This window comes from Anguilla anguilla, chromosome 6 (assembly GCF_013347855.1).
Source record: "Anguilla anguilla isolate fAngAng1 chromosome 6, fAngAng1.pri, whole genome shotgun sequence".
In the NCBI taxonomy this organism is placed as follows: domain Eukaryota; kingdom Metazoa; phylum Chordata; class Actinopteri; order Anguilliformes; family Anguillidae; genus Anguilla; species Anguilla anguilla.
The window spans coordinates 20,594,991-20,619,529 of record NC_049206.1 but is presented as its reverse complement, the minus strand read 5'-3'; the positions used below and the strand labels follow the sequence as shown (position 1 = coordinate 20,619,529).

General features: G+C 48.7%; 1 protein-coding gene across 3 annotated transcripts in view; it reads right to left on the bottom strand.

Moving 5' to 3' along the window:
- fndc3ba (fibronectin type III domain containing 3Ba) overlaps positions 1 to 24,539 on the bottom strand; it is a 148,529-nt gene that overhangs the window by 37,851 nt on the left and 86,139 nt on the right. For all 3 annotated transcript variants that reach the window (XM_035422631.1, XM_035422632.1, XM_035422633.1), the window contains 7 exons: positions 23,575 to 23,806; positions 22,944 to 23,252; positions 10,190 to 10,248; positions 4,802 to 4,959; positions 4,260 to 4,319; positions 2,815 to 2,953; positions 2,598 to 2,657 (listed from right to left, as the gene is read on the bottom strand). In XM_035422631.1, coding sequence (XP_035278522.1) covers positions 2,598 to 2,657; positions 2,815 to 2,953; positions 4,260 to 4,319; positions 4,802 to 4,959; positions 10,190 to 10,248; positions 22,944 to 23,252; positions 23,575 to 23,806 — 1,017 coding nt within the window. The remainder of the gene's footprint in view (positions 1 to 2,597; positions 2,658 to 2,814; positions 2,954 to 4,259; positions 4,320 to 4,801; positions 4,960 to 10,189; positions 10,249 to 22,943; positions 23,253 to 23,574; positions 23,807 to 24,539) is intronic.

Genomic DNA, 24,539 nt, shown 5'->3' with positions numbered 1-24,539 from the left:
GTCAGGACATATCAGGACAGACAGAATTCATGATGCAACAATCTGCACAGCCAAGTTGAAACAAAAGGCACCGGTCACTCTCGGCCCTGAAAACCCACATACAGAAAGACAAACAGAAATCTAACATACTGTGCGCGACTGTCTGTCTGCCTGTCTGTCTTTTTATTTTATTTATCAGGACACTGTTAGTTTTGTTATTGGCAAATTTCATCACTCAACTCTGGCTCCCCAATAAAACTGATACTTTGAAAGACCCTACAATTTCCAGCTGTGCAGCAGAATGACTGGCAATATGTGTGGTCTCATCTCATTCACTCCAGAATCTGATTTACTCCAAAAGCAATACTGCCTATTTGTAGCTCAAAGACTTTGACCGACTTTAACCTTTACTCTTAACAGCCATTTCCTCTGAACATGCCTTGGATTGAATACTCTGGCCTGCCATGTACAGTACATCGCTCACGGAAAACTGTTTCAAATATTCATATAAAGTTCAATTGCCTTTTCCTACGCACGGGAAAATAACCTTCTGATGTGCTAACATGGCTGTGGTCTAGCTGCTGGGGTAAAAACAGATACTGAATTAGCAAGGAGGGACTTATTTCACTTTGCTAGGAGAATTTTTAAAAAGGGGACGCTCGAATCCAATCTGAACTGACTGCTGCAATCTCAGCAAGAGAGCAAGACAGAGTGAGAGAGAGAGACGATGAGAGAGAGAGAGAGAGAGAGAGAGCCAATGAGCAAGAGAGAGTAACAGAGAGAAAGACAGCCAAAGAGCAAGAGAGAGAGACTGAAACACAGTGAGAGAAAGAGTGAGAGAGAGAAAGACAGTAAGAGAGAGAGAGTGAGAAAGACAGTGAGAGAGAGAGAGAGGGAGAGAGAATGCACACAGCAGAAGGGCAGAGGACACCGCTGACGGATGAGAATGCTAATGAGCCAGAGAGGTGACATGGGTCCCGGTGCCGTAATTTAAAAGAGAGACGGACCAAAAAATCATCAACAGCCTCTGGAAGCAGGCCCACCTCTCCAGTCTAGTGCTGAGGCCAAAACTATAAAACAAAAGGCAGACTATGCAGCGGGACTGTTTAACTGCACTGCAGAAGTGCCTTTTATTCAGTGCTATTTATTTATTTTTCACTAGAGCAAGCAAAGTAAAACAGGGTTGACTGGGTTTTTATGTCTTGATTGAGTTTAAAAAGAAAATGGCTGTTTGCTTTAATACTCTAATTTAAAAGTCCATTACTGTCCATTGCTGTTTATTGGCATGGTGAGCGTAAACGTAAAGCTTAGCTAGCTAGCTGCGTGCACCTAAATCAGGATTTCCAAAATGTGGTCCTGGAACCTCCCAGGAAATTCTGCTTTAACCAAAATTTTTGTGCAACAAACTGCCAGATGATCTGAATGATCAATTTACCATTCCCTACCCTCACCTCAAAGGCCAAATTTTGTTGGAAACATACATGTCTGCAGCTGAGAATGGATAAGCTGCATTTTGTCCAATGACCACCAGATAAGTTGGGTCAGACAGCTGTGACAGTACATTAGTTTCCTGTGATTAGGTTCTGTGGCTGCTGCTTTTAAAATAGTAATACAGTACATTCAGTGATGCTTCACTGTAAGACAGTCAGGAAGAACCATCCTGCAGAACTGGTCACTGAAACCCAGCTCCTGCCCCCATTAAACAAAGATTTCAGAGGCAAAAACATGAGCCAAACATTTGTTTAAAGGACAAATTTTGGAAGCAGTTAAACACATAAATGTATATTGCTGCCTTAATCAAGAGCAGGGATTTGGTGGAACAGTAGCTGGAGTACCCCGAGGGGCAGAGTGTGTTCAGTTTCAGAAGCTCTGTTCAAAATCAGATTTCTTCCTGGGTTAGGTCTTGGATCATTTTTTATAGTCTGCCTATTTTTTTTGTTTTGTTGCTGTATTCAGACAGGTAGAAATCAGAGATGGCAGCAGAGGAGAAGGGATCACAGCTCAGAAGATGCCATGTTGGAACCCCGTCCACGCGGGGGGACTATATGTCACAAGAGACGTATCGCCAGGTTTGGGGCTCTAATTAAAGTTAAGGGGGCACAAGGTAATTCTGCTACAGTACAATAGGTTGTCAAATTTAATAATATTAATTGAACGTTATTACATTAAGGTAATATAAGCCAAAAAGTGGCTTGTAAAGAGCAGATTACAGGTCAGGTCAATCCTAAACTGTACTAATCTGTAACATATGAATCCATACCTGCTTTAGTAATTGTCCAGCTGAATGAATGGGAAACTGGATAAAATGTGAACTTTGTAATGCTTGATGGACAAGGTCTGCTAAGCTATCAAATCCAGCCCAAGAACTAAACTCAAGGGAACACCGGTGAAGAATTTATAGGTGAGATCTGAACCCATACGCTATGGTCTGTCTATGCTGTCATAAATTCAGTCCCAGAAAAACATGAGCAAGCCTACCAATGGTGCAGTCAACACAAAGCCTGCGGGTGCCGCGGACATCTATTTCTGTTCATTTCGTATAATGGACTGTCTCCCCGCCAGCACCATTAAATTCATCACAGTCAGACGGAGAAGTGAAAGGTTGCAAAATGAGTTACCTCATCCCACTCTAACAGGTAGCTGGTGATTTTTGAGCCATTGTCTACCGGCGGCTGAAACTGAGGAGAGAGAGGGAGAGTGAGAATTTGTTGTACGAGATGACATTTTAGCAATTGTTAAGGATTCCTAAAGTGAATGTACCTTGTGTGGAAGCAGTGAGAATAATATTTTAGTAAAAGGAGGCGAGCGGCATTCGTGGCGGCCATTTTGCTATACCTTCCACTGCAGAGTGAGGGTGCTCTTCGTCCGGTGGGACAGTTTCGGGGGGAAGGGGCAGTCAGGAGCGCTGCTGTGGGTGGTGAAGGTCCCCGCCTCTGAGCAGGGCCCCTTCACCGAATTGCACAGGGCATTCACCCTAAAAAACACACGTATACACATTCGGTCAGAGGCTGTCTGCGTCATGTGACATATAAGCCCCAGTCGACAAACACGAGGAACATCGCTGATGTTGTTTCAATATGGAAATTTCTGTTCCTAAACCCTTGAACATTATCAGCTTTTAGTTGGGGGCAGAAGGTACACACAGCCATTCTAACTCCTCGGTATACATAAACAGAACCAGGTCACAGTAGGGCACTCCCAATGCAAGGCAGTATCAGCCATCCAAGTTCCTACTAGAAGCAGGTGTACCACATGGAATCTCTCTGTTAGCAGCATATTAAAGTGCTTGTTTTGAGACCTGGTATGGCTTAAGGGCCTGACCTTGCCCAAGCCCTTTAGCACATGCAAAACCTTCTAGCACATCCCAAACGACTAACAAGACCAATGATTGGTCACTATTTTTTTTTAGCACCAATCATTGGCGGCGTTATTAGTTTTGCGTGTGCTAAAAGTTTTTTGCACGGGCTGAAGGCACCAAGAGCGCTACTCCCATTCCTGCAGTGAACACAGACCCCGCCCCACACCCACAGTCACGTCACCCGGCTTGGTACAAAGGCGGACGCTCGTCTGCCTCCAACACGCTTCATCCACCCGCGGCCTTTAAAAGGCAATGTCACCCAGGACACCCGAAGTTCATCGGCTGGAACATAATCTAAGCCATTAGCCTAATAAAAATTGGCACGGCAGAATTCATTGAACAGACTGAGAGCGCAAAACAAGATTAATGGCAATACACGTTTATGTTCTCGTCCGGCCATCTGCACACTGTGACACGAGGATGAAAACAAAATCGATAAGACTGCATATACGGGACAGCGTACAAAGTTCAACAGACGCTTTGACCCGTGGGTGGGTAAATACATCTGGGTTCAAAAAGGGGGCGGGGGGTAATTAATTTAAGCTAATAAGGGCGCCCTCACACAAATTGACCCATTGCTTCATTTCCGTGGCAAGCTTTCAACATGACGGAGCGCGCATTTCCCCATGGATCTTCCCCCATCGACTTCCAAAGGGCAAAACTCACAGTGTCATCTGTTGTGAAATGACACTGACCTCTGAGGATGCATAGCTGTTTGGAAACCCCGCGGCTGATATCTGTTCTGAGAGAATCACGAATCTCTTTTTTTTTTTCCCTTCTCCCAGAACCATTTTAAAGGCTACGCGCAGAATGACACTTTTACGGCCAGGAGAAACTGAATGGAGATTACGACGGAGGTGCGAGCTGTGAAGGTCTACAGGTGACAAAGAAAATATAATACATAATGGACACTCTGCCTTACCTTACATGATAGTCTGTTGCGGGTCTTAGATCTTTCAAATTACACTCCAATTCCTCTCCACTGGGGGGGGGGGGAAATGAGCAAAAGAACAAAGTTAAACACAGATGGTATTAGAGAAAATGCACCTGAGGATCAAACATCTCCAACATCACTTTTAAAGTCCACCTCTAAGCTCACCGAATGGCCAAATGTAGTCAATTTCATCCGAAAAGCTAACCAGAAATATCTTCAATTTCAACTAATGAGCCATTACAAAATGGGTTCAATTTTATCCATAGTACCAGCCCAAAATGTAATCTTTTTTAGTATCAGTCTTGTCCAAGGCTGATGTGGCTTTTGATCATCACAATGACTCACCCAAATTGCAGTCGTGAACTATTCTCACAGCAGCCATTCCGCAAGCTCGTGAAGTAAATAAGATAAACAGTCTGAAGCCCGCTGTGCCGCGTCTGAGCGGAAACTTCAAACATTTCCCAAGTTTCTATTTTAATAAATACGGGTAAGCGCAGACTTCGCGGCAGGATTTCGAGGCCCGGGCTCACCTGTAGACCACGCGGTACTTCCCGTCGCGTCCCTTGTCCGAGAGCGTGACCTCGTAGCTGCAGGAGTAGGGCAGGTCGCTGTTGTGCCTGTCCCTGCTCAGGAGACCGGCCGGAGGGGTCCAGCTCAGCACGGCCGTCCGGGCTTGGATGTTGGAAACCTTCAGGAAACACACAGCACATAAAGCCCATGTTTTTATAAATAACTCATGCAAACAGCCAAGTGACTGACAGCGCTGCTTTGGATAGTCAGACGTGTTTGTGACAAAACGATAAAAACTGGGAGACTTCATCAATTCTTAGGTTGCCCTCTAGTAATACCTTGTTTTGACTTCAACCCCGCCCCCCCGCCTTTCGAAAAATCAACAACAACAACAACAACAACAACAACAACAACAACAACAACAACAACAACAACAACAACAACAACAACAACAACAACAACAACAACAACAACAACAAAGAAATAAATAAATAGCTAAATAAATAAATAATTAAATAAATAAATGAATGAATGAATGAATGAATGAAAGCCTGCATTTAACTGTGCCAGCTCTCACAACTGCAAGAACTTCCAAGAAAATGAACACAATATATTTCTGCCAGAATGTAATTCAGTTAGCAATAAAATAATGACAATGTATTGATTGCTTCCGAACTAAAGTCTCATCAGACACAGAAGATTGAACTTTGAGTATAAAAATGTTTTTAAAAATCTAAATTAAACCATAAACAAACTAAACAATGAAAAGTGACATACTGGTTGACTAATTTCACACTTTATAAAGACGGAGACCAGTAAACCCAGACGCAGTCTCAAATGTGGGCTTTTCGCAAAAATTACTTTTGAGCATGTTGGTCTTTTCTCAAGTTGACACAACCTACTCTTTCCCTTTTGGAATATTTTCCAACATTCTTCAAACTGCGTTGGTTCTACATAGAATATTAATTGAGTTTGTCTGACTTCACTGCTGCTACTTAGCAAGTGAGACTAATTCGATGCCTCGGTAAAGAAACATTGACGCCGGCTCTTGGCGCATGGTCAGTGGGAGGGCTTGTGGCTTTAAATGGAAGGCACATCGGGAGAGGCGGGTTTAATGGCCTGTGCTCGTCTCCTGCAGTGAGAAGCAGCCTCAGCTAGGCGCTACGCTTACGACTCGATCTGTCTGAATGCGCTTGTTAAAAAATATATAAATAAAAAATCGCAAGCAGCAAGGCTGAGAGAAAGAGCAGTAAGTTAACAGCTACTGATCTTAAAGACGAGAATATGCAGCGCAGGGAAGACGCGGGGCTTCTCATTGGCTGACAGGTGACATGAGTCAAGTCAAACCGTGGGCCGCGTGTTTGAGGAATCGATCGTCTCCCATTCAGACTCCCTTTGTTGTATGAATGGCAAACAGACAATTTACTGACCTTACTTTGAGCGCTTCACAATAAATGCCGTTATACTTTTATTACACTGTAAAATTTTAAATGGCTAATGATCGCAGGCCTGGCCCTGCTAAGTCCTGGTGATCTCGGCAAAAACAGCATTTCTGCTTCCTGAAATTCAGGGAGGGATCATTGTGGACTCGAAGGACGTAAATAAACTGAAGGAAAAACCGTGCTCATTTGGTTTATACAGCTAGCAGTTTCAGCACTGAATATCAGTGAATATAACACATCTGTTTATAATTCGATGTTCGAACACCTGAGTCTGCGGTTTAGGCCGGGAACAAACCAACTGCTGTGGCGGCAAAAGCCTCTTTGAAGGGCCGGTTCATTTTCAGCACCCTGCTGGACATTCAACAACATGCTACCAATGTGTTCCCTCTCATATTATCACAGTAAAACTGCCACAGGAGTCTTGTTTTTCTGCACGGGGGGGTGTCCGATACGACATGAGAAGCTCGTTGTGGGCGTCTGTTTTTCTTCGTCCCAGCAATGAAAAAACAGCCTGATTCTACAAGCGGATTGAAGGCCACGATCAGCTGACCTGTTGGATCATGTGTTTTAGTGCCGGGTTAGAAAGTAACCTGTGGCCACACCAGCCCTTCTTCCCAGGTTGGGACAACCCTGAGCTGTAACACAATAAGGTCACATGAACTGGCATTAACTACTCAAAAGTTAACAACTATATTAATGTTCAAGTTCAACTTTATTGTCATGTGTATTGAAAATACAATGACATACTTATGCTCTGGCTCTCTCTGCCTTAACACAAGGGAGACACGATAACCTTACATACACACGATAATATTACATACAACAGCAACGTGCAATATGTGCAGTGCATATGGGAGCATCAGTTCATCTGTTCAGCAACCTGACTGCCCGTGGAAAGAAACTGTTGTTGCTGAGACGGGTGGTGTGTGATTTGATGCTCCGGTAACGTTTTTTAGACGGAAGGAGCGTGAACAGAACATGAGCGGGGTGACTGGTGTCCTCAATGATGTTTTGGGCTTTCCTTCTGCAGCGAGTGGTGTAAACGTTATGAAGTTGTGTTAGTTCTGCGCCAATGTTTTTTGCTGCTGTCAGTTCAGTTCATTAAATGTATTTGTACATCATTCATTCATGTTAACAAACTACACCAGTTATTGCCGATACATGTGACCTCTGAGCAAACCAAATTGGCTCGCTGTTGTTTTAAATTAAAGTTTTAAATTGGTTTTTATTTACATTAATGAATCAAGAGCCACGTGAATGGCTTAAGGTGAACTCCAAAAAAGTAAAATGGAAAATAAAAACATTTTAAACGTCAATTTTACATTAACTTCCTCGACATTAATTCAATTTGCTCCAAGATGTGTACAGGAAACCAACAGCAGGTTTGGCATAAATGGGACTGAGAAACGAATGCAGTATGGTTGAGCAGCAGCTGGGAGCTGCGCTAGCTGCCGCTGTACCTACCAGCTGCTTGTGCTTAACTTGAACTTGCTTGAGTAAACAACGTAGATATCCTCCTGGAAATCAGGAGGATACTGGGGCGAGTGGGATTTTCTGAGGAGATCAGGTTTCCAGAATACAGCGAGATTTCCGCATTTATCTCTCCAAGGCATCTCTGCCAGGCTAAAGCATTCCGCTCTCAGACTCCTCTTAGTGATGTCACCGGATGGCAGACACGACTGTTACAATGTCATACGATGTTACCGTTACTGATGAGGCAGCATCGGCAATGCACGTAAAAAGAGACTGCATTATTTAAATGATTGATCCTTGTACATAAGACTTGCAGACCGTCTTATTTCCAAGGAGCCCAATTCAGTTTTTTTGCTGTGCAAATCAAATTCGACCATCTTGTTCTCCACTGTAATAAAATCAGGCTCTAAACGGCATTGACCACAGAGGGATAATTTATGTTCCACCTTCTGTCCGCCAGTGCGTCTGTAATGTGCAGCATGGGTGCACATTTGTCTGCCTGCGTGTCTAAGTGTATATTCAGGTGCACGTCTCTTAGTCTGTCGGTGTGTGTGTGTGCGTACGTATGTGTCCGAGCGTGCGTGCCTGCGTGTTTGTGGGAATATGTGGGCGTCTACGTGCGTCTGCATGTGTCAGAGAGGCATCCTCAGGACGGCCGTCACTCTGGTCACGTGGAACTCTCGCCGCCACACGAGGTGCCTCCCTCTCCGCGCGAAAACGGAAACGCCTTCCGTTTCCTGCACCCCTCTCGCTCATTCAGGCTGAAACACTGGAGCGGGGAACAATCTGAGGCTCTGCTTCGGGAACCTCTCCAATCCGCTCTTAGGTAAAAGGGGATTTCCATTACAGTGAGACATGCAGGCTGGGGCCTTCCTGTGTGAAGTCTGGCACACTATCCACAGTATTTTCCTGCCTCTCGCCCAGGGCATGCTGGGATAGGCTCCAGGATTTTTCCCCGCGTGCAGATGATGGATGTACAGATGGATGGGGAAAATTTGCACGCAGTTCAGTTCAGGGAGTGGGAGCAAAGGAAGGATTGATGGAGGGATGCACTGACGGACATGTGGTGTGAACACGGACTCTATACCCGCCTCTAACTCAGAATGAGTCGTAATGCGAATATGGGAACGCACTCGTTTGTGAGCACAGCAACCGTGGCCATTACCACCGGGGGGCAGCACTGCACTCTTACAGATGGACATTTCTGTTGAAGCTCCTCACTGCAAATCCGCTCGTACAGACAGGTCTGACTGGATACGATTCACTGCTTCTTTTAAAAAAATTGCCAGATTGAGAGTTCTCTAAATATTGAACAGACCGTGTCCCAAGATAACCTCAACGGAGAAAACTGAAAAATTTTTTGCTGTGAAGAAGAACGTACAGGGATCTAATTATAAGGGATTTCGCCACGGCAGTTGAAGGAAGTATTGAGTACTGGGTGACAGTACAGAAGGGTAAACCACTTATTGGCAAGAGTCGATACAAAAACAGAATTATCCCCTCCCTCCATTCATTAACGTCTGAACCGAGACACAAATCAGTCTATTTACTCCGTTAGTCCGGTTGTCCAATCAATATGAACTCACTGAGGCTGACAGACCACTAGGAAAGCCTGCATTCGCAAGCTGTGCAAAGACCTACATTATCACCATCAATCTAACTAAAGCCGCAATCTTCATGACAGATAAAAGTCTGTACAAGTACCATCAGAGGAACACTGTGTAAATTAGATGCGCCAAGTACTGTGTGCGGTTCATTATTATTTTTATGGTTACTCTTACATGCCAGTCTATGACTGACCGACACACTGAAACTGCAAGGTGATATAATGCTGCCACCTTGTGGAAATGTATGGAAAAATACAAACTAAGTCTTTATCTGAGGAAACCTATACAGTGCTGATTCGGCCCCTGATCGCTGGGTCCCATTAAACACATAAGACAGTAAACTGTGTTTGCTGGGCAGGTAACAAAAAGAGGGGGAGTAAACTTAAATATAAACACACCTCATGAAGAACATGACATTACATCTCACACAGGAAAAATGCACTGAATTTCTTCTAGAAATTTTACTGTATATCTATTAACAGTTTCTGGGAAGAATATTTGTTACACCTTCTCCTTTCCAAATTTACTCATTATTTAAAGTATCTGAACCTGCAGTTTGAAAAAATATTACTAGTTATTGCCAAGTGCCTATTGCTTTAGAATAAAAATGTATTTTGCTTTCTGACTGAGAACCATGATTTGCAATTTGCAATTTGAGATGTCAGTTTGAATTAATTAAAATTTTTGTCCATGATCGATAAAATTCAGTTACTTACTCACTTTCTGATTACAAAAATTGAACAGGCCAAAACAGTTAAGTCATATATAAGTAGTATTATATTTCAGTACAAGGGAATTATAAAGGATAAAAATGTGAACAAAGTAAAAAAAAATGACATCTGAATTCCAGGAAACATCTGGATGTTTGCACGTGACAAAGACTGACCTGTGGTTTGTCGATTCCTGAAAGCACATCTTGAACTCTTTTTGCCTCCGTGTCATGGTCTGTAACGAGAAATGGAGAGAAAAAAAAGTGTTATGTCCTTCGCATTCCAGCAGAGGGCAGGATTTTGTCTGCCAATGCAAAACACAGAAAAGAAAAAGAAAAATGTCAGGAATGGGGTTAGAACAACAAAGAACATCTGGTCAGTAAAATAACTGTAATATGTTAAGAATAACTTGAAAACAAAGAGCGAGTACGTGTCACGATGAAACAGAGACAAAAATTCACATTCAAATACCAAGCAAATTGAAGACAAAAAAAAAAGGATCTGACTGACATAACATTTGAATTCAGGTCAGAGAACCACACAAAACAGACTCGCACCAGCTCAAGTTGCATTTAAGAGGAACTGGCGCGTCAACGTGTTTGGATAGATTCATATTTCCAGGAGAGACTTAATTGTAATTCTCCCCAGTCTCCGTTTCTCCCTTTGGCAATATGCTATGACTGTCCACGGTCACAGGAAAACAGTAAATTATCAAAAGTTCCAAAGAATGAGATTAGTAGTTCTCTTGAATAACCAGACTCGGGCGGGGGGGGGGGGGGGGGGGGGGTCAGTACCTGGAGAAAGCCCTGACAACATTTAAATCATTACGACTGTGTGCATCTTCTGCCTTTTACGACTGCTGTTTCCAGTACCTCACAAAATGCTACGTTCCGATTAGCCGCACGTAGTCCATAACTGTGAATAGCAAACTTAAGAGTGTGTTACATTCTCCTGCTCTTTACAGAACTCAAGAAACAGCAAAAAAGCAAAAATAAATCAAAAGCAAGGGCCTTCAATCTGTTTTTTCCAAGTTAAGACCAAAGTGCGCTGTTTTCGTACTGGATCTCAGTCTGGGAAGACGACCACCGCTAATGAGAAAAGCTGGAGGATCATGGGAGGCTTTAGACGGCTGAGGGATAGCAGCGCAGGGAAATGGGCTTGAGGCGGGGGGGGGGGGGGGGGGGGGGGGGAGGTTGGGGGTCTTGTTTTGGTGTGTGCACACACTCCATCGTCATCTTCCTCCAAGCTTCCTTCTCTACAACCTCTACTCTGCTGGCCCCCCCTCCACCCCACCCCCGGCCCTCCCCCAACCCTACAAACCCCCCCCCCCCCCCCCCTCCCAGGCGTCCCCCAAATCCCTCGCAGGTGCCATCAAATCGCACATCTTGAAATGATTTAGGATTTCAAAACAACCCCGGTTCGGGGCTCTTAATAGAAGCCTTCCCCGGCGCACTCCAGAAACCCGCCGTTTCCGGGTGGGGGGTGGAGGGGGGGGTGGCTGCTTTGGCCATTAGGGCCCGCGCGGGGCAGGCCTGCGGCGGGCGAGGAGACGTCTGGCCGCGTAAATCACCGCCGCGAGCCGTCTCCTCTGGATACCGCTTCAGGGCAGGGTCGGGTTCCGGGTTCCGGGGCCCGGGCCCCGCGGCGGGTCCTCGGGCGACTGACCGGGGTTTAACGGGTTTCGGCTCGCCGAGGACGCGTGGCTGACGGCCGCGTGAACGCCCGCGGGCACGACCCCCCCCCCCTTCCTACCGCCGCCCCTTTTCCACATCCTGACGCCAAAGGCCTTCCCGCCAAGGGGCCTTCGGGGGATGGGAGAATGGGTTTTACAGCCCCTGCAGGTCTGACTGTGAATCATCCCTGCGATGATGTCATGACTGCACGACCCTCAGGTGACCCTTCGAGAAGGAGGGCTTTTTTCCTCGAGGGCTGGGGGTGCGCTACACGTGGCTGGTCCTTCCGGAACACGGGCACGAAAACCAGCATGTGGGCGTAGTTTTATCAATGAAAGTTTACTTCAGAAATAAGCAGTGCTTTTGCATTTGAACGTTATGGTGTCACCACTCGATTGCAAAATGGAAACCTAGTTTATAGCAATCAATTAAAAAGATTATCATCTGTCTATGAAACAAGAAAAATGAAAAGGTTTAATGAGTGGTACATATCAAGATTACACATGCGTGTTGTTCATTTCCTGTCCGCGGAAGATAGCTCCAAATGCTTTTTCCTTTTCCATCTTTTCAAAGTGTTTTTCCCCCTTTTTCTACCCAATCAGGAATGCCTAATAATGCTCAAACTGCAGCACTCATGACAATGTCTACTGTAGACTGGCATGTCTGCCCCAAAGCATGCAAGCAGCCAACTCTTCATATCACACCAGATTCTGCAAGCCGGGCTCACACAGACATGAGTCAGAGGAAGTCCTTTCATCTGCAGCCCAACAGGTGAACTCGCGAGCACTCAGCAGGGGTCGCTGGCACACAACAAAATTCTGACTGCAACCTTCGCCAGAGGAAATGAAGGAGTGTCAGCGCTGACCTCCCTATGGAGAACCTTTGCTAAGGGGCAGATACAGCTGCTCCTGGCACAGCACCTTCAAACGTCACCAGAGAAGAGAAGGGAGCTTAGAAATACAGAGAGGTGAAGAGTCACTAGTCCTCTCGATAAAAAGATCAGAGTGACAGCTTTAATGGTGCACATTCTCTCTCTCTCTCCCCCTCATGGAAGAAACACACACTGACCAAAATCAGTGACCTGTGCAGGTGGCTACGTGCAGATCTGACTAACAGAACAACACCTCCTGTTCTGTCTACAGGTCAATCAGTGCGACGACAGACTAAAAAGCACCGCAGATATCATACTGCCATCTGCCGCAGAGGATGACCAAGAAATGCATGTCACCAACACCCTACAGTACCACTGCTGGGAAGCCCAACTGCCACCCGTACCAGAAAACATTCGACAGAGTCAAGATTTCCTGACTACTGCAAAGTATATGTGAAATCTCCACAAAATCCTTGTTGGTACTGAATGAACTTGGGTTACCCCTGTTTATTTTGTGGCTTTGTGGCCTTCGCTTGTCAGAGAACCATGTGAGAAAAACAAAAACCATTCAAGTCCTTTTGCCAGGTCGCTTCCAAGCTTTTCACTTAACAAAGAACATTCTCCTAATAGACCACTTGCCTTCCAGAACCTTCTGCACCATTCTCATGCAAACAGGACGTTGGGGGTGCAAACGGCTTGCCGTTTGGCCGGTCACTTGGACGTGCTCTGGCTGACTGACGTGCTCCGAGCTGCTGCCACAGTAAAACGGATGTATTTTTTTTCTCCCCCTTCCCCCTTCCCCCCCAATCTTTTTTACTTGCTGGCCCCTACAGCCCATGCACATGTCCCCTTTTTCTCTCCCTCAAGAAAGAGAGGAAAGCGTCTGAGTTTAATTACAGAGTGAGGTCACAGGGACAGATGGAGATGGAGAAAGAAAAGGAGTGGTGATGCGAATGAGAAGGGACGGAGAAGGACGGGGAAGGAAAGGGGAGAGGGGCACGTTGAGGAGGGCTGACAAGCAAGCGGGGTGGAGGGAGCGGGGTCAGAAAAAACAAAAAAACAAAATGGCCTCTGAAAAGGCAGCGGCTCCGGTGAGACGGAGGCCTTGTAGGACACAGAGGCCCGAAACGGTCGCGGTCTAAGCGGAGTCTGCGCGGCCTCGCCGTCGTCATCATCATCCCCATCGCCATCGGTGACGCGGCTCCGAAGCGCTCCTCTCTCGCCGAGAGAGCCCCGGCGTCCACGGGCGAGAGCCGCTCCCCCGCGCGCTAGCCGCAAATCAGCATCCTCGCTGCGCTCGACGGCGCCCGCCGCGGTCGGCCTCGACAGCGCTTCGCGGAAACGCCACTCCGGCGGAACTGTCCTCGTTGTGGAAAAACGCGTCCCGTGTCGGAGCGGCGCTATTCTCGTCTCTCGTTTCTTTTTTTCGCCTTTCCCTCTCCGTCCGGGCGGGCGCGTGAGGTCACCCCGAATTCCGCTGGCCGCGCAAATCCGAAGCGCTGCCTGGACTTCCTCCACGGTCCCCCCCCCCCCAAAAGCTACGAGGCGATCGACTCGAAGCGGCCCCCAACTCCAAACCGGAAAGAAAATGTGGTTAATTAAGTTAAATAATGAATAATTAAGCTAATTATGAGTGAGTGAGAGGAAACCAGCACGGTGCTCTGGCTATGCGAGCCAGCCGGGCTCCAGCAGTGTGGTGCTGACCCTCGGTGCGCAGCAGGTAAACCCGGAACATTCTCTCAGCCCTCGCAGCTTACACACAAGGCCGCTTGTTTCGATGGTCGCTTCCCCCCTGCTTCAAAGCACAGGTACACAGTGCCCGTTCCCAGGCCCTGCTGGAACCACAGTCCGGTTCAATCCGGTTTAATGCGGTTTAATCTGAACAGGTGGCTTCCGAGTGCCGGGAGATGGAGGGGAGAAATTGTGGGGGGGGAGAGTTTTTCTGAAAGAATTTCTTAGCCTAAAAAAAAAAAACAACAAAAAAAAAACTTTACAAACACAGCACAGCTAGATGCAATCCCCAGCTGCAGCCTAGCGGAGTCCAGGGACACGCTGGAGAGCGTCTGCCGGATGGTCTCGCTCTGGAAAAACAACCCGGCAGGGGGGGTGTGCGGGGGCGGGGGCGGGGGCGGTGGTGTGCGGATGACACCCTGAGGGTCGCACAGACCGGGGGGTTGGTGAGGGAAGTTGTTGGCGTAGTTCACCAAAGGGCTGCCCCCACATCACATAAGATGTCATTAAAACAGCCCGACCTAAGAATTTCCACATCTGTGCGCACTGGTCACATGGTGGTGAGCTACGCAGGAACACCCGGGTGCCCAACATCAACAGCTGTGATGAGGCCAGGAAAAAAAAAAAAGAAAAAGAAAAAAAAAAGCAGATTTCACAATCCAAACACACTGAAAGGGATCTCTTGGGAGGGACAATGTGTTTTCGCCTCAAAGCTCAAAGCCTGTTCAACAATGCAAACGCAGGCCTCGGAATACAAAAGACCCTACAGTGACACACCCTTCCAGCAGCTCAACGCTGACCCCTGATGGGGAGAGACGAACATCTCACATTCCCGATTAGTGACGCTTCACGCATTCAGGCCGACCCCCAACTCCAACGCCCCACTGAAGCCCACTGGAAACGGAGAGAGACTTTAACTGAACGTGAAAAGAGTGTGACGATGGGAAGACGAGTGCACATGTGCGCTGCCCTTTGACCTTTTCTGATCAAAACAACAAATTTGAGCACAAAGAACAATTAGGCTGGGTCCTGTCTGAGTAGGGGGGGGGGGGGGGTGCAATGCAATGCCCCAATTATACTGGGGACTGACTACCAATACCAACAACGTTCTTGGCCGGGAGCGTCTCGGTAATCCACTTCAGCTCACTGTGCCAGCTTGAGGCTTGTGCTGGCCTGTTGTCAGGGATACTGCATGAGACAAACAGCCTAATTGCATAAAACTAAAAGATTGACATTAACAAGCACGTTTTATTACCTACTTCCTAATTATTTGTAGAAAGGGCTCGACTAAGCAGTGATCTATGCCTTTAAAGAGCGGAATTCCAGTTTGGGAAGCGTTCAACGATGCCGTAGACTTTTCCCAAAGCGCGCGGGTTATGACAGCGCAGCGAGGAGCTTCCCGAGGACCGACCGGAGAGAAAGGGGCAAAAAAAAAGGGGGGGGGGGGGGGGGGGAGGGAAGAGAAATCGGCAGGCTCTGGAGTTCCAGTGTTTTTATCTCCAAATAGCGAGGATTCCATCTGCTTAACAGCTGGGCTGCTCAAATCCCCTTTTCAATGCCAGGGAGCTCAGTTCCATGAGAACGAGAGCGGTGCACCTCCCCTCCCCAGCCTCTGCTCCTGCCGGCACTTTCTGCCCGGAGGGAGACCTCGATCTGAATAAATGCTTCCTAAGAAATTGCCGCAACCGAAAACAACGATTTTCAAAGAATAACTGGGTGATATAATAATAACAACAACAATAATAATAATAATAATAATAATAATAATAATAATAACAAATTTTATTTATATAGCGCTTTACCCTACCCAAAGACACTTTACTATATATATATATATATATATATATTTAACACACAAAAAAAACCCCAGAAAATTCATAAACAACAGTAAGACAATACAACAGTAATATAGACTTGTACAACCTCTGGAAGCATAAAGTCTCCATAAAAGCTACTTTGGAGTCACTTGAAGTGCAATTTCTAGCTTTAAACCACAAATGTCTGAATGCAACAACATTGTAAAGCCAATAGGTTGTCTTAAACATAGGCAAATATCTAAAATATCCTTCATCGAACAAAAAACCATCTGGGCCACTCAAAAACATACACTAAATATACACTGAAGCAATATCAAAACAAAAACCCAGAAAGTGCGCTATCCCTTTAAGAGCTTTGGTTTTTGGGGAAATCAAGGATGCTGATGTGCCCTTCTGGTTCAGAGAGCTTTGTTAAGGAATGACAGAGATTAAACAAATGCTTCTCCTGGCATCGAGATTTCCTTTTGGGATCTGCACATCTGTTAAAAAAATTCTAAACTGGACGAGAGTTTGACAGCGACAAAAACGAAACAATAGCAGTCTTTCTGAGGGAGACGCATGCCCAACAGAGGGGACGGGAGAAAAACGCACAAAGCAATCAAAGCACCTTCCCTGAATCCTCACAATACGAATACACATTCTAGCCAATTAACACGTCAAACATGACACGAATGTACAACTCTCAGCTGGGCAGATTTACAGCCCTGCCTACGAGGCAGAGAGAGGTAAAGAGAGGTCACTCTCAGCTGACTCTGATTACTCGGTGACAGGGCACTCTATTGGCTCGGCATCACACCACACCAAATTCCATTGGGCGACTGCGAGGGAGTGGAATCCAGGCCCCTCTTCAGGAGACCTTGGAGCCCTTTGAGTGGCTGAGCCCTTACTGGAAGGAGAGGAGGAGAAGGGGGAGAGGGGCTGGCAGGAAGTGAAGGGAGATCAGAATGCAGCTCCAGGGGTAAAACCAGACCAACACGGGTCGACCTGTAACAGCGGGGACCGGCAACAAGGCTGGGCAACCAAAGGGAGCAGGAACCAGGCCGAGACAAGCCGACTCGAGGCGGCTCGACACAGAGAGGGGCGGGGCGCTAAACCAGGGGAACAGCTGCGAAGCTCGCGCTGTCACTCCCCTTAAGCTCTGTTTATCATACCCGGGCCGGTCCTGGACTGCCACCAGGTTGTGACTGGCACGGTTTCTCCGCCGTTTGCTGGAACGGGTCCGGCATGGCGGGAAGAGGAGGGGAGGGGTCGAGGCGGAAAGGACAGCGCGGACGTCAGTCAGTACAAGGCTTTCCATTGTTTCCAGGTGGTGACTGCGGCTCCTATCAACACAGATTAGTTAAAAGGGCGAGCGTGGGACGAGACCTCGCCCCGGTGAACATGACCAGACAGAATGGGGGGGAAGGTTTTCCCCCGGCGCTGGCGAGGCGCTGCCCAATCCAAATCACCACTGACGAACCGCAGCAGAATGTTTGGCACAGCTGCCAGTCATAAGGATACAGCATTCCTTCTTAATCACAGGCAGAAGTGCCCAGCGCTACTTACAACAGGGGTGTCCAGTCTTACCCGAAAAGGGCCGGTATGGGTGCAGGTTTTTGTTTTTGCCCAGCACCAAGACACCTGATTCCACTTATCAAGGTCTTGACTGAATTCCATGATTAGTTAAATAGTTAAATCAAATGTTGTAGTGTTGGGCTAAAACCAAAACTTGCACTACACACTGGCTCTTTCCGGATACGATTGGACAACCCAGACTTATAATATCACACTTTAAGTTAAGTGTCACATCACCACACCCCTAAACAGCTGACTCCTAAAATTGAGTCACATAATTGATTTGGACACGGCGACAGAACGGGGGGCAAACACGCTCCCTAAATCTAGAGACAACACGGGGGCGACGCTGGAACAGAACGTCTTCTCCTTCGTTACACAACATCGCAGAGGGGAAGCCAGAGCAACGACCCGCACTTTGAGCCCTGGACACGCGACGTGTTTACCGAAAGCGTGGAAGATAATGCCGAGCAATGTTTGTCTTCTATAGGTAATGAACATCTTCAGTGGTCAACCACCGCGCTCACCCAACTTTCAAGTTGCTGAAGTAGTGCGTTCACCCAGGAAATATGTCATTCTAAAATAAACAAGTGATTCAAACTCAAAGATGAATTGAACCGCTTTTTAGTTTCATCGAGCAGAAGGGTACAAATGAGCAAAAGTGTTCCAGTAGGAGCTTTCTTCAGAGTGGTTCAGTGGATCCACTTCTCTGTAGCTAATTTCTTTTAAAAATTGAAAGTTTTTTTTGGAATATCACAAAAAAAAAACTTACTTTAGTATCCAAAGGGAGCTGAATCAATCATTGCCAGGAAGCCGCCTCACAATCTGGTACTGGACCCAGACTGTGGCGAGCACAGACTGTGGCAGGCAGCCCCATAGGGCGGAATGGAATTGGCCATCGCCTTGTCCAGGGGGGGAGGGTTTAGGTTGGCAGGCTGACTCCAGCTTCATTGCTCCAACAGGCGTCTCTCTGGTCGACCAGACGCGTGTGGTCTGCCAGCACCAGACCCATCAGTACAGCAGTGGACCGTAGATCGGCAGAGAGCTACGTCCATTTTGCCTGACCGCTGCCCCCGTCTGCTCTCAATCTTACAAAGCTCATGAACGTAATGTCCACCGAAAGATTTTCCCCTGGAACTTATTTTCAAATCGAACGTGTGGTGATGCGGCGACTTCATCGGCCAATCAGCCACTGCTGACAGCTCCCTGACAATGGCTTAAAACAGGAAACGAAGAGGGGACAAATGTGCATCGATACTCAGCAGGCCCCATGATGCCACCCCTGCACACAGGTGACTGGTTACCGAAGTGTGTTCTTCCAGGCCTGTACCTCTCTAAAGGCCAGCCAGAGTGCTGGGTGAGCGTGCTGGGTGAGCGTGCTGGGTGAGCGTGCTGGGTGAGCGTGCTGGGTGAGCGTGCTGGGACCTCCTCCTTGGCAGGAATGTGCATTCGCAGGTCCAGACGGGAGTGGGCTGCTTGTTTTCTTAGAGCGAGCCCTGTCTGGTATTCCAGACTCGGGCTGGGCCCGGATTCCAGGCAGCCGAACCCCAGCGCCAGGCGCTCCACGTCTGTCCCGGTTTGGGCAATTTGGAGTTATGGTGAAGCGAAAGGAAGAAGGACCATAACTGCGCTGGTGCTATCACCAGTCCGCCCGCACGCACACAAATTCGGACACACACCCAGACACACACACACACACACAAACATTTCCCCAACCGCACGTATCAGCATGGTCAAACCTATTACTACTCTCACACTACATTTTTAACTCAGACGCAACTGCTAGAGCACGCAGGCTTTATGTATGTGTGTGCACGTGTGTGTGTGTGTATGATACTATGTATATATGCGTATGTGTGCGTGTGTGTGTGCATGTGTATGTGTATGATACTATGTATATATGCGTATGTGTGCGTGTGTGTGTGCATGTGAGGAGAGAGGAGGGTGCGCTCATGATGCAGATAGGCCCTGCTTGTTCCCCTCTCTATGCCTGACACTCTGGGCAGGCCTGTGAGTCTGCAGACACTGCTGTGCTTGTTACACTTCCTCCATTACCCAGAATCACCAGATCACCCCGCAGAGCGCTCGGTCCCCCCGAGCGGGGCGTTCTCATTTACCCTCGTATAAGAGCGGTGGAATAAACGCAGTCTCTAAAGGCCAGGACGCCTGGACATTTACCCACAATTCCCCTGGTGTCCACAGCCCTATCTATCTGCCATTGCTTCATTTGTTCAAAGAAACCACCACAAACTTGACGATAGGAAGCGTTTCTCTCCACACCATTAGCTTTCCCACTCTCCTGAACGTGTCTGAAGCAGGTACGCTTCAATTGGATCCAGCGGGGAGGTGAAGAGGCAGGGGGGGGGGTTCCTTACGTCCTGCCGATTACGTACGCCCCTTCAGCGAGCACCGGACGGAGACCTGGGACCGTTTTGGAGATCTGACTTCTGGGGTCAACCGATTACAGATGGAGGGGGGCGGGGGGGGGGGGAAGACAAAAGAGGAAAAACTCCCAGGGGCCCCGCAGCGCATGCTGGACTGATTGCCGTGTGACATGACGGCTGACGCCCTTGACGGATTTGTCGTTTGATTAAAAGCAGCGAGAGCGAAAGCGGGGCCTCCGGGTTTCAAACGCGGGCGGGACCGGGGCCCCCCTTTGATCTGGGCCGCGCTCGCGCTCACACGCAGCTCAAAGGACCATATGGGCCGCGGCAGCGGAGAACGCGGCGGGTTTGGCGAACCCTTCGCGGGATCTACGCGAGCCGCTCGTAAACCGGCGGGGGGGCGGGCGGGTGGGGGAGGGCACAGGCGGCGACGCAGAAGAAGAGCATCGAAAACCTCGCTGTCTTACGAAGCCGCGGACGGCCGGCGCTCGGCAGGTGCGCCCTCCGAAACGCGGCGTTCCGGTGAGGGTCAGCAAGCGCCCGAGGGCGGGGCCACCCCTTGTTATATATATATTTTTTGTTGTAGCAAGCTGGGATCCCAGCGCACAGTGGAACGTTCTAGCGTCCGGGGGGGGAGGGGGGGCTCGGAAAACGCGGAGCCTGATCCGCTAGGAAAACCGCGCGCCCAGGCCCGCCTCTCTAAAACAGCAGAGCGCAGGTGGCGGTACGCTTCGGCGGCCTCGCCGTTTTTAATAGGGTCGTTCCCGCGCCCCCCCCCCCCCCCCCACCTGTCAGCACTTTTAAATGCCGGCGGGGGCCGATAATGACCGAGTCTGCGGGGCCCATGAGAGCCCTTATCGCTTTTTACTTTTCGAGGCCTATCCTACCGTGCGATTAAAAAAAAAAAAAAACCACCCTTTACGCCGCCGGCCTCCGGTCTCACAGGCGGGCCTCTGTTTCACTACGCTCGCGCAGGTGTGCGTGGGGCACGGAGCGGCTGACGGGGTGGATGACGACGGCCTGAAAGGGCTCGTTTAAAACCCGCCCCCCCCCCCCCCCCCCCCCGGCGCCCCCCCCCCCGCCTCCAGCCCCCCCTGGAACGATGGCCCCCTTCGGGGAGAAAAGAGGCCCTGTTGAGAGCGTCGGCGGTGATGAGCCCGTGCGTGCGGGCCGTGTGCACACTGCACGTCGCTGTGCGGTAAGGAAAGGAGGGGGGCTCTGACCGCCGCTTCGTGGGGGGGGAGAGCGAAGAAGGCCGCGCCCGCCGCACAAGGGCCGCTTTGTGGGGGTGAGGAAAACGATAGCGCCGCGGAACTCCCCCGGCTACGCAGGTTCCTATGACTACGCCCCCTCTCATTCCGCCCCTCTCTCCCCCCCGTACAAGCTAGAGATTTCGGATGCAGGAATACTCGCCTGCCCCACCAGCAATGGGCTTGTGTAAGCGGCCAGAACCCCTCGACAGGGGGGGGGCCAAACGAGTTAAATAAACAAGCATACCGAGAACAGGAACAAAAGACAAAAAAAAATGATCCAAAGACAAGTCATTCCACCACACATGGACAAATATCTAACCTCAGAGCTATTTGCATTCCTAACTTCGTTAGCCTCTGAGCCAACTTCATTGCAACACACTGGACACTCTAATATCCATATGAAAAACTTTCGACTGCCCCTGTCCAATGAATAAGCAAATTTTAAAAAACAATAGATGCGACTGGGAGATACGTTTGTGATGTTCAACTGATTCGAGGTCACCTGCGGCAGTTTCCAGAATATATTAATAAGCCGAATGCATACAAATACTGTTCAACATGTGGACCAAAATGGGGCTTGAAATCAATTTGAGGTTTCCTGGAACACTATCTAAAAACAAGCCTGGGGGAATGTGTTGAGTTGGACATACAGAGCACACAGAAGTCAATGGCCCTTGCAAAGCTGATTTACAAAGGCTTGGCATATCCAACCAAACACTTACCCTCCTTTAAAAGTGCCTTTTAAAATCCAATTTTTTTTCTCGTGGATTACACTAATGTGGGAAGGCTCTAAAGACAGCGTGGAGCGATGGAGGTGATTATAAAAACGGTGGTCAATAATGATTTTTCAATCAGCAATAACTGTTCAAGCGCAGGCCTCTTCAGTTCACCGCTCCTTTAGCTCTCTCCTTCCTTAGAACAAAGTTCCTCCTGTCACAAAGTGCGAGAAAGTATCAAATTTGGGCACCGCAAGAAACCTTAATGCGTGATTGCAGCACTGGAGCCTGGCTGTGAAATTGCGACCATTAAAATTCTTAGCGGGACGCTCCTCGATGCTACAAACTTTCTCGGAGACAAACTGTCGACACCCCGCGCGCCGGCGTTCCCCCTGCGCCGTGGCATCGAACTGAAGACGCGGTGCGCCAGCAATCACTACCAATCAGCGGCGTGTAGGGGGATAGGAACTGAGGCAGCGCTAAACTGTGTGTACACCCGCTGCCTTTCATAAGTATCAGAGACAAAGTTTGCCTTCTGGAGGCAGGCGGTCGCTGCAGGCCCGTCTCTCCAGTTGGACCCGCGGGGCCTGATAGGTCTTCTGCGTGGTGACGGTTGCCAGGACGGTGCACAGCGACGGCAGTGAGGTTTTGTGAACCCCTCAATTGTGGAACCATCGCTGTGCTGCCGATCAGATTCTTAGGGCATGATTTTATTTCACAATCACATGGCTTCACACCGCACTGCAGAGCACATGATAGATCCACCCATTTTAGTGGTGGCTGACACAGGTTTCCCCCCTCATAAATGTAAACTGATGATGATGATGATGATGATAATTATTATTATTATTATTATTATTATTATTATTAATAAGACAGAACACTCTCTGAGGGGTATTTCAGAGGATAGCCCAGGCAGTGGAGACCTTACCTTGCAGGTCTGGCTCGCTGGCTCTGGGGCTGCTTCGCGCCCGCCTGTCCGTCTTCTTGATGCCGGGGCTGCCGCCGCCGCCGCCCCCTCCCCCGCCCCCGACGCCGCCGTGGCTCTTGCCGTAGCCGTTGTGCGTGGCGGTGCAGCCGCCGCCGCCGCCGCCGCCGCCGCTCTTGTAAACGGAGGAGGGCGGGCTGTTGAGCCGGTTCTGCCTGTCCAGCTGCCTCTCCTTGATCTTCTTGGGCTGCGGCTTGCTGTACTGCTCCTCCCGCCCGATGTAGCTGGACATCCCGTACACCGGGATGATTTCTGCAAGGCCAGGGGGAGACGGGGAGAGAGGAGGAGGGCGGGCGTGAGTGGCAGAGCCGATCCGTCTGAGCCGGCTCTGAGCCGGCTCGTGCAGTCGCCCACAGCTCTCACTGGATTTGCTTAATCCCCAAGGCGACTGAGTTCTCAGCTGATATGACTTCCTCTGATAAAGCCGTTTGAGTTGGTTATAGTCTGTCGTACGCCTGGTAGCCTAACATATGCTCAAATATGGAATAAAAACGACGGCATCATGTCAAAACAGCTGCACTGTCGAACGTGAATTTAGAATTAACGCCAATGTGGTGTGCTGGCGCTCTCTTACCTTCGCTGTACATAGGAGGAAGGTGATGCTGGTAGTACTGATGGGGGGACATGTCGCCTGGGCTGACTGGCGGATAGAAGGCGGTGTGAGAGTTGGGGATGAAGTGGGGGTGGGTCAGGTATGGGGGCAAGTGGTGAGTGGGGGAGATGGCCGGGGAGTAGCTGGGAGGGTAACATTCTGGAGACTGAGGGGTAACCACGACTCTCCGGACCCCAGTGTTGTCCTCCAAAACCTGTAGAAAGAGAGAGGAGAGTGAGTTGAGAGAGAGTGAGTGCGCGTGCATGCGTGTGTGGCTGTGTGTGTGTGTGTGTGTGTGTGTGTGTGTGTGTGTGTGGAGGGGGTTCTGCCGGTGAGAGCAAGACTACATGCTGTGTGAGCACCACTGTCTCGTACACACCTGAGAAATATGCCCCATTAATTTCTGTCACACATTTTTTCCCTCATTAATAAGGACAAATTACTGAGCTTCCACATACTTGGCAAAATTGTAATAGCAATAATGGAGAAAAAAAAAATCACCATCTGCCTGAACTTGTAACCCTGTTTTTTTTTTTCGACAAAGTGCATCAATCTGCATGCAGCCGTGTTATGAGAATGTCAGGTCTGCTTATCGGAGACTTGGATCATGTTTGGGCTTGGTTGGCATTCGCGGCCTGAATGGAGAAACTCGGGCTGAATTTGTTTTCGTCACTCGCCTCTCGTTAGGCCAAGGCTGACGGAAGGCCTGGAATGTTCCGGGGGCCCCCACCGCCTCCATTCCCTGCCGTCGTAAAAAACTTCAGCATAAAAACGGCACTCTCAAGGCTGGCGGATTTCGATATATCCAAGCAGGTCTAGTTGGTTAACCATCCATTTTTTCCCCCCATGTCTCCTTTGTGTTCAATGGTTCAATGTTTTTTTTTAACAAAAAAGATGATGAAAAGTCAACTTAGTACTTCAAAGCATTGAGAAATAGTGGTGATCAA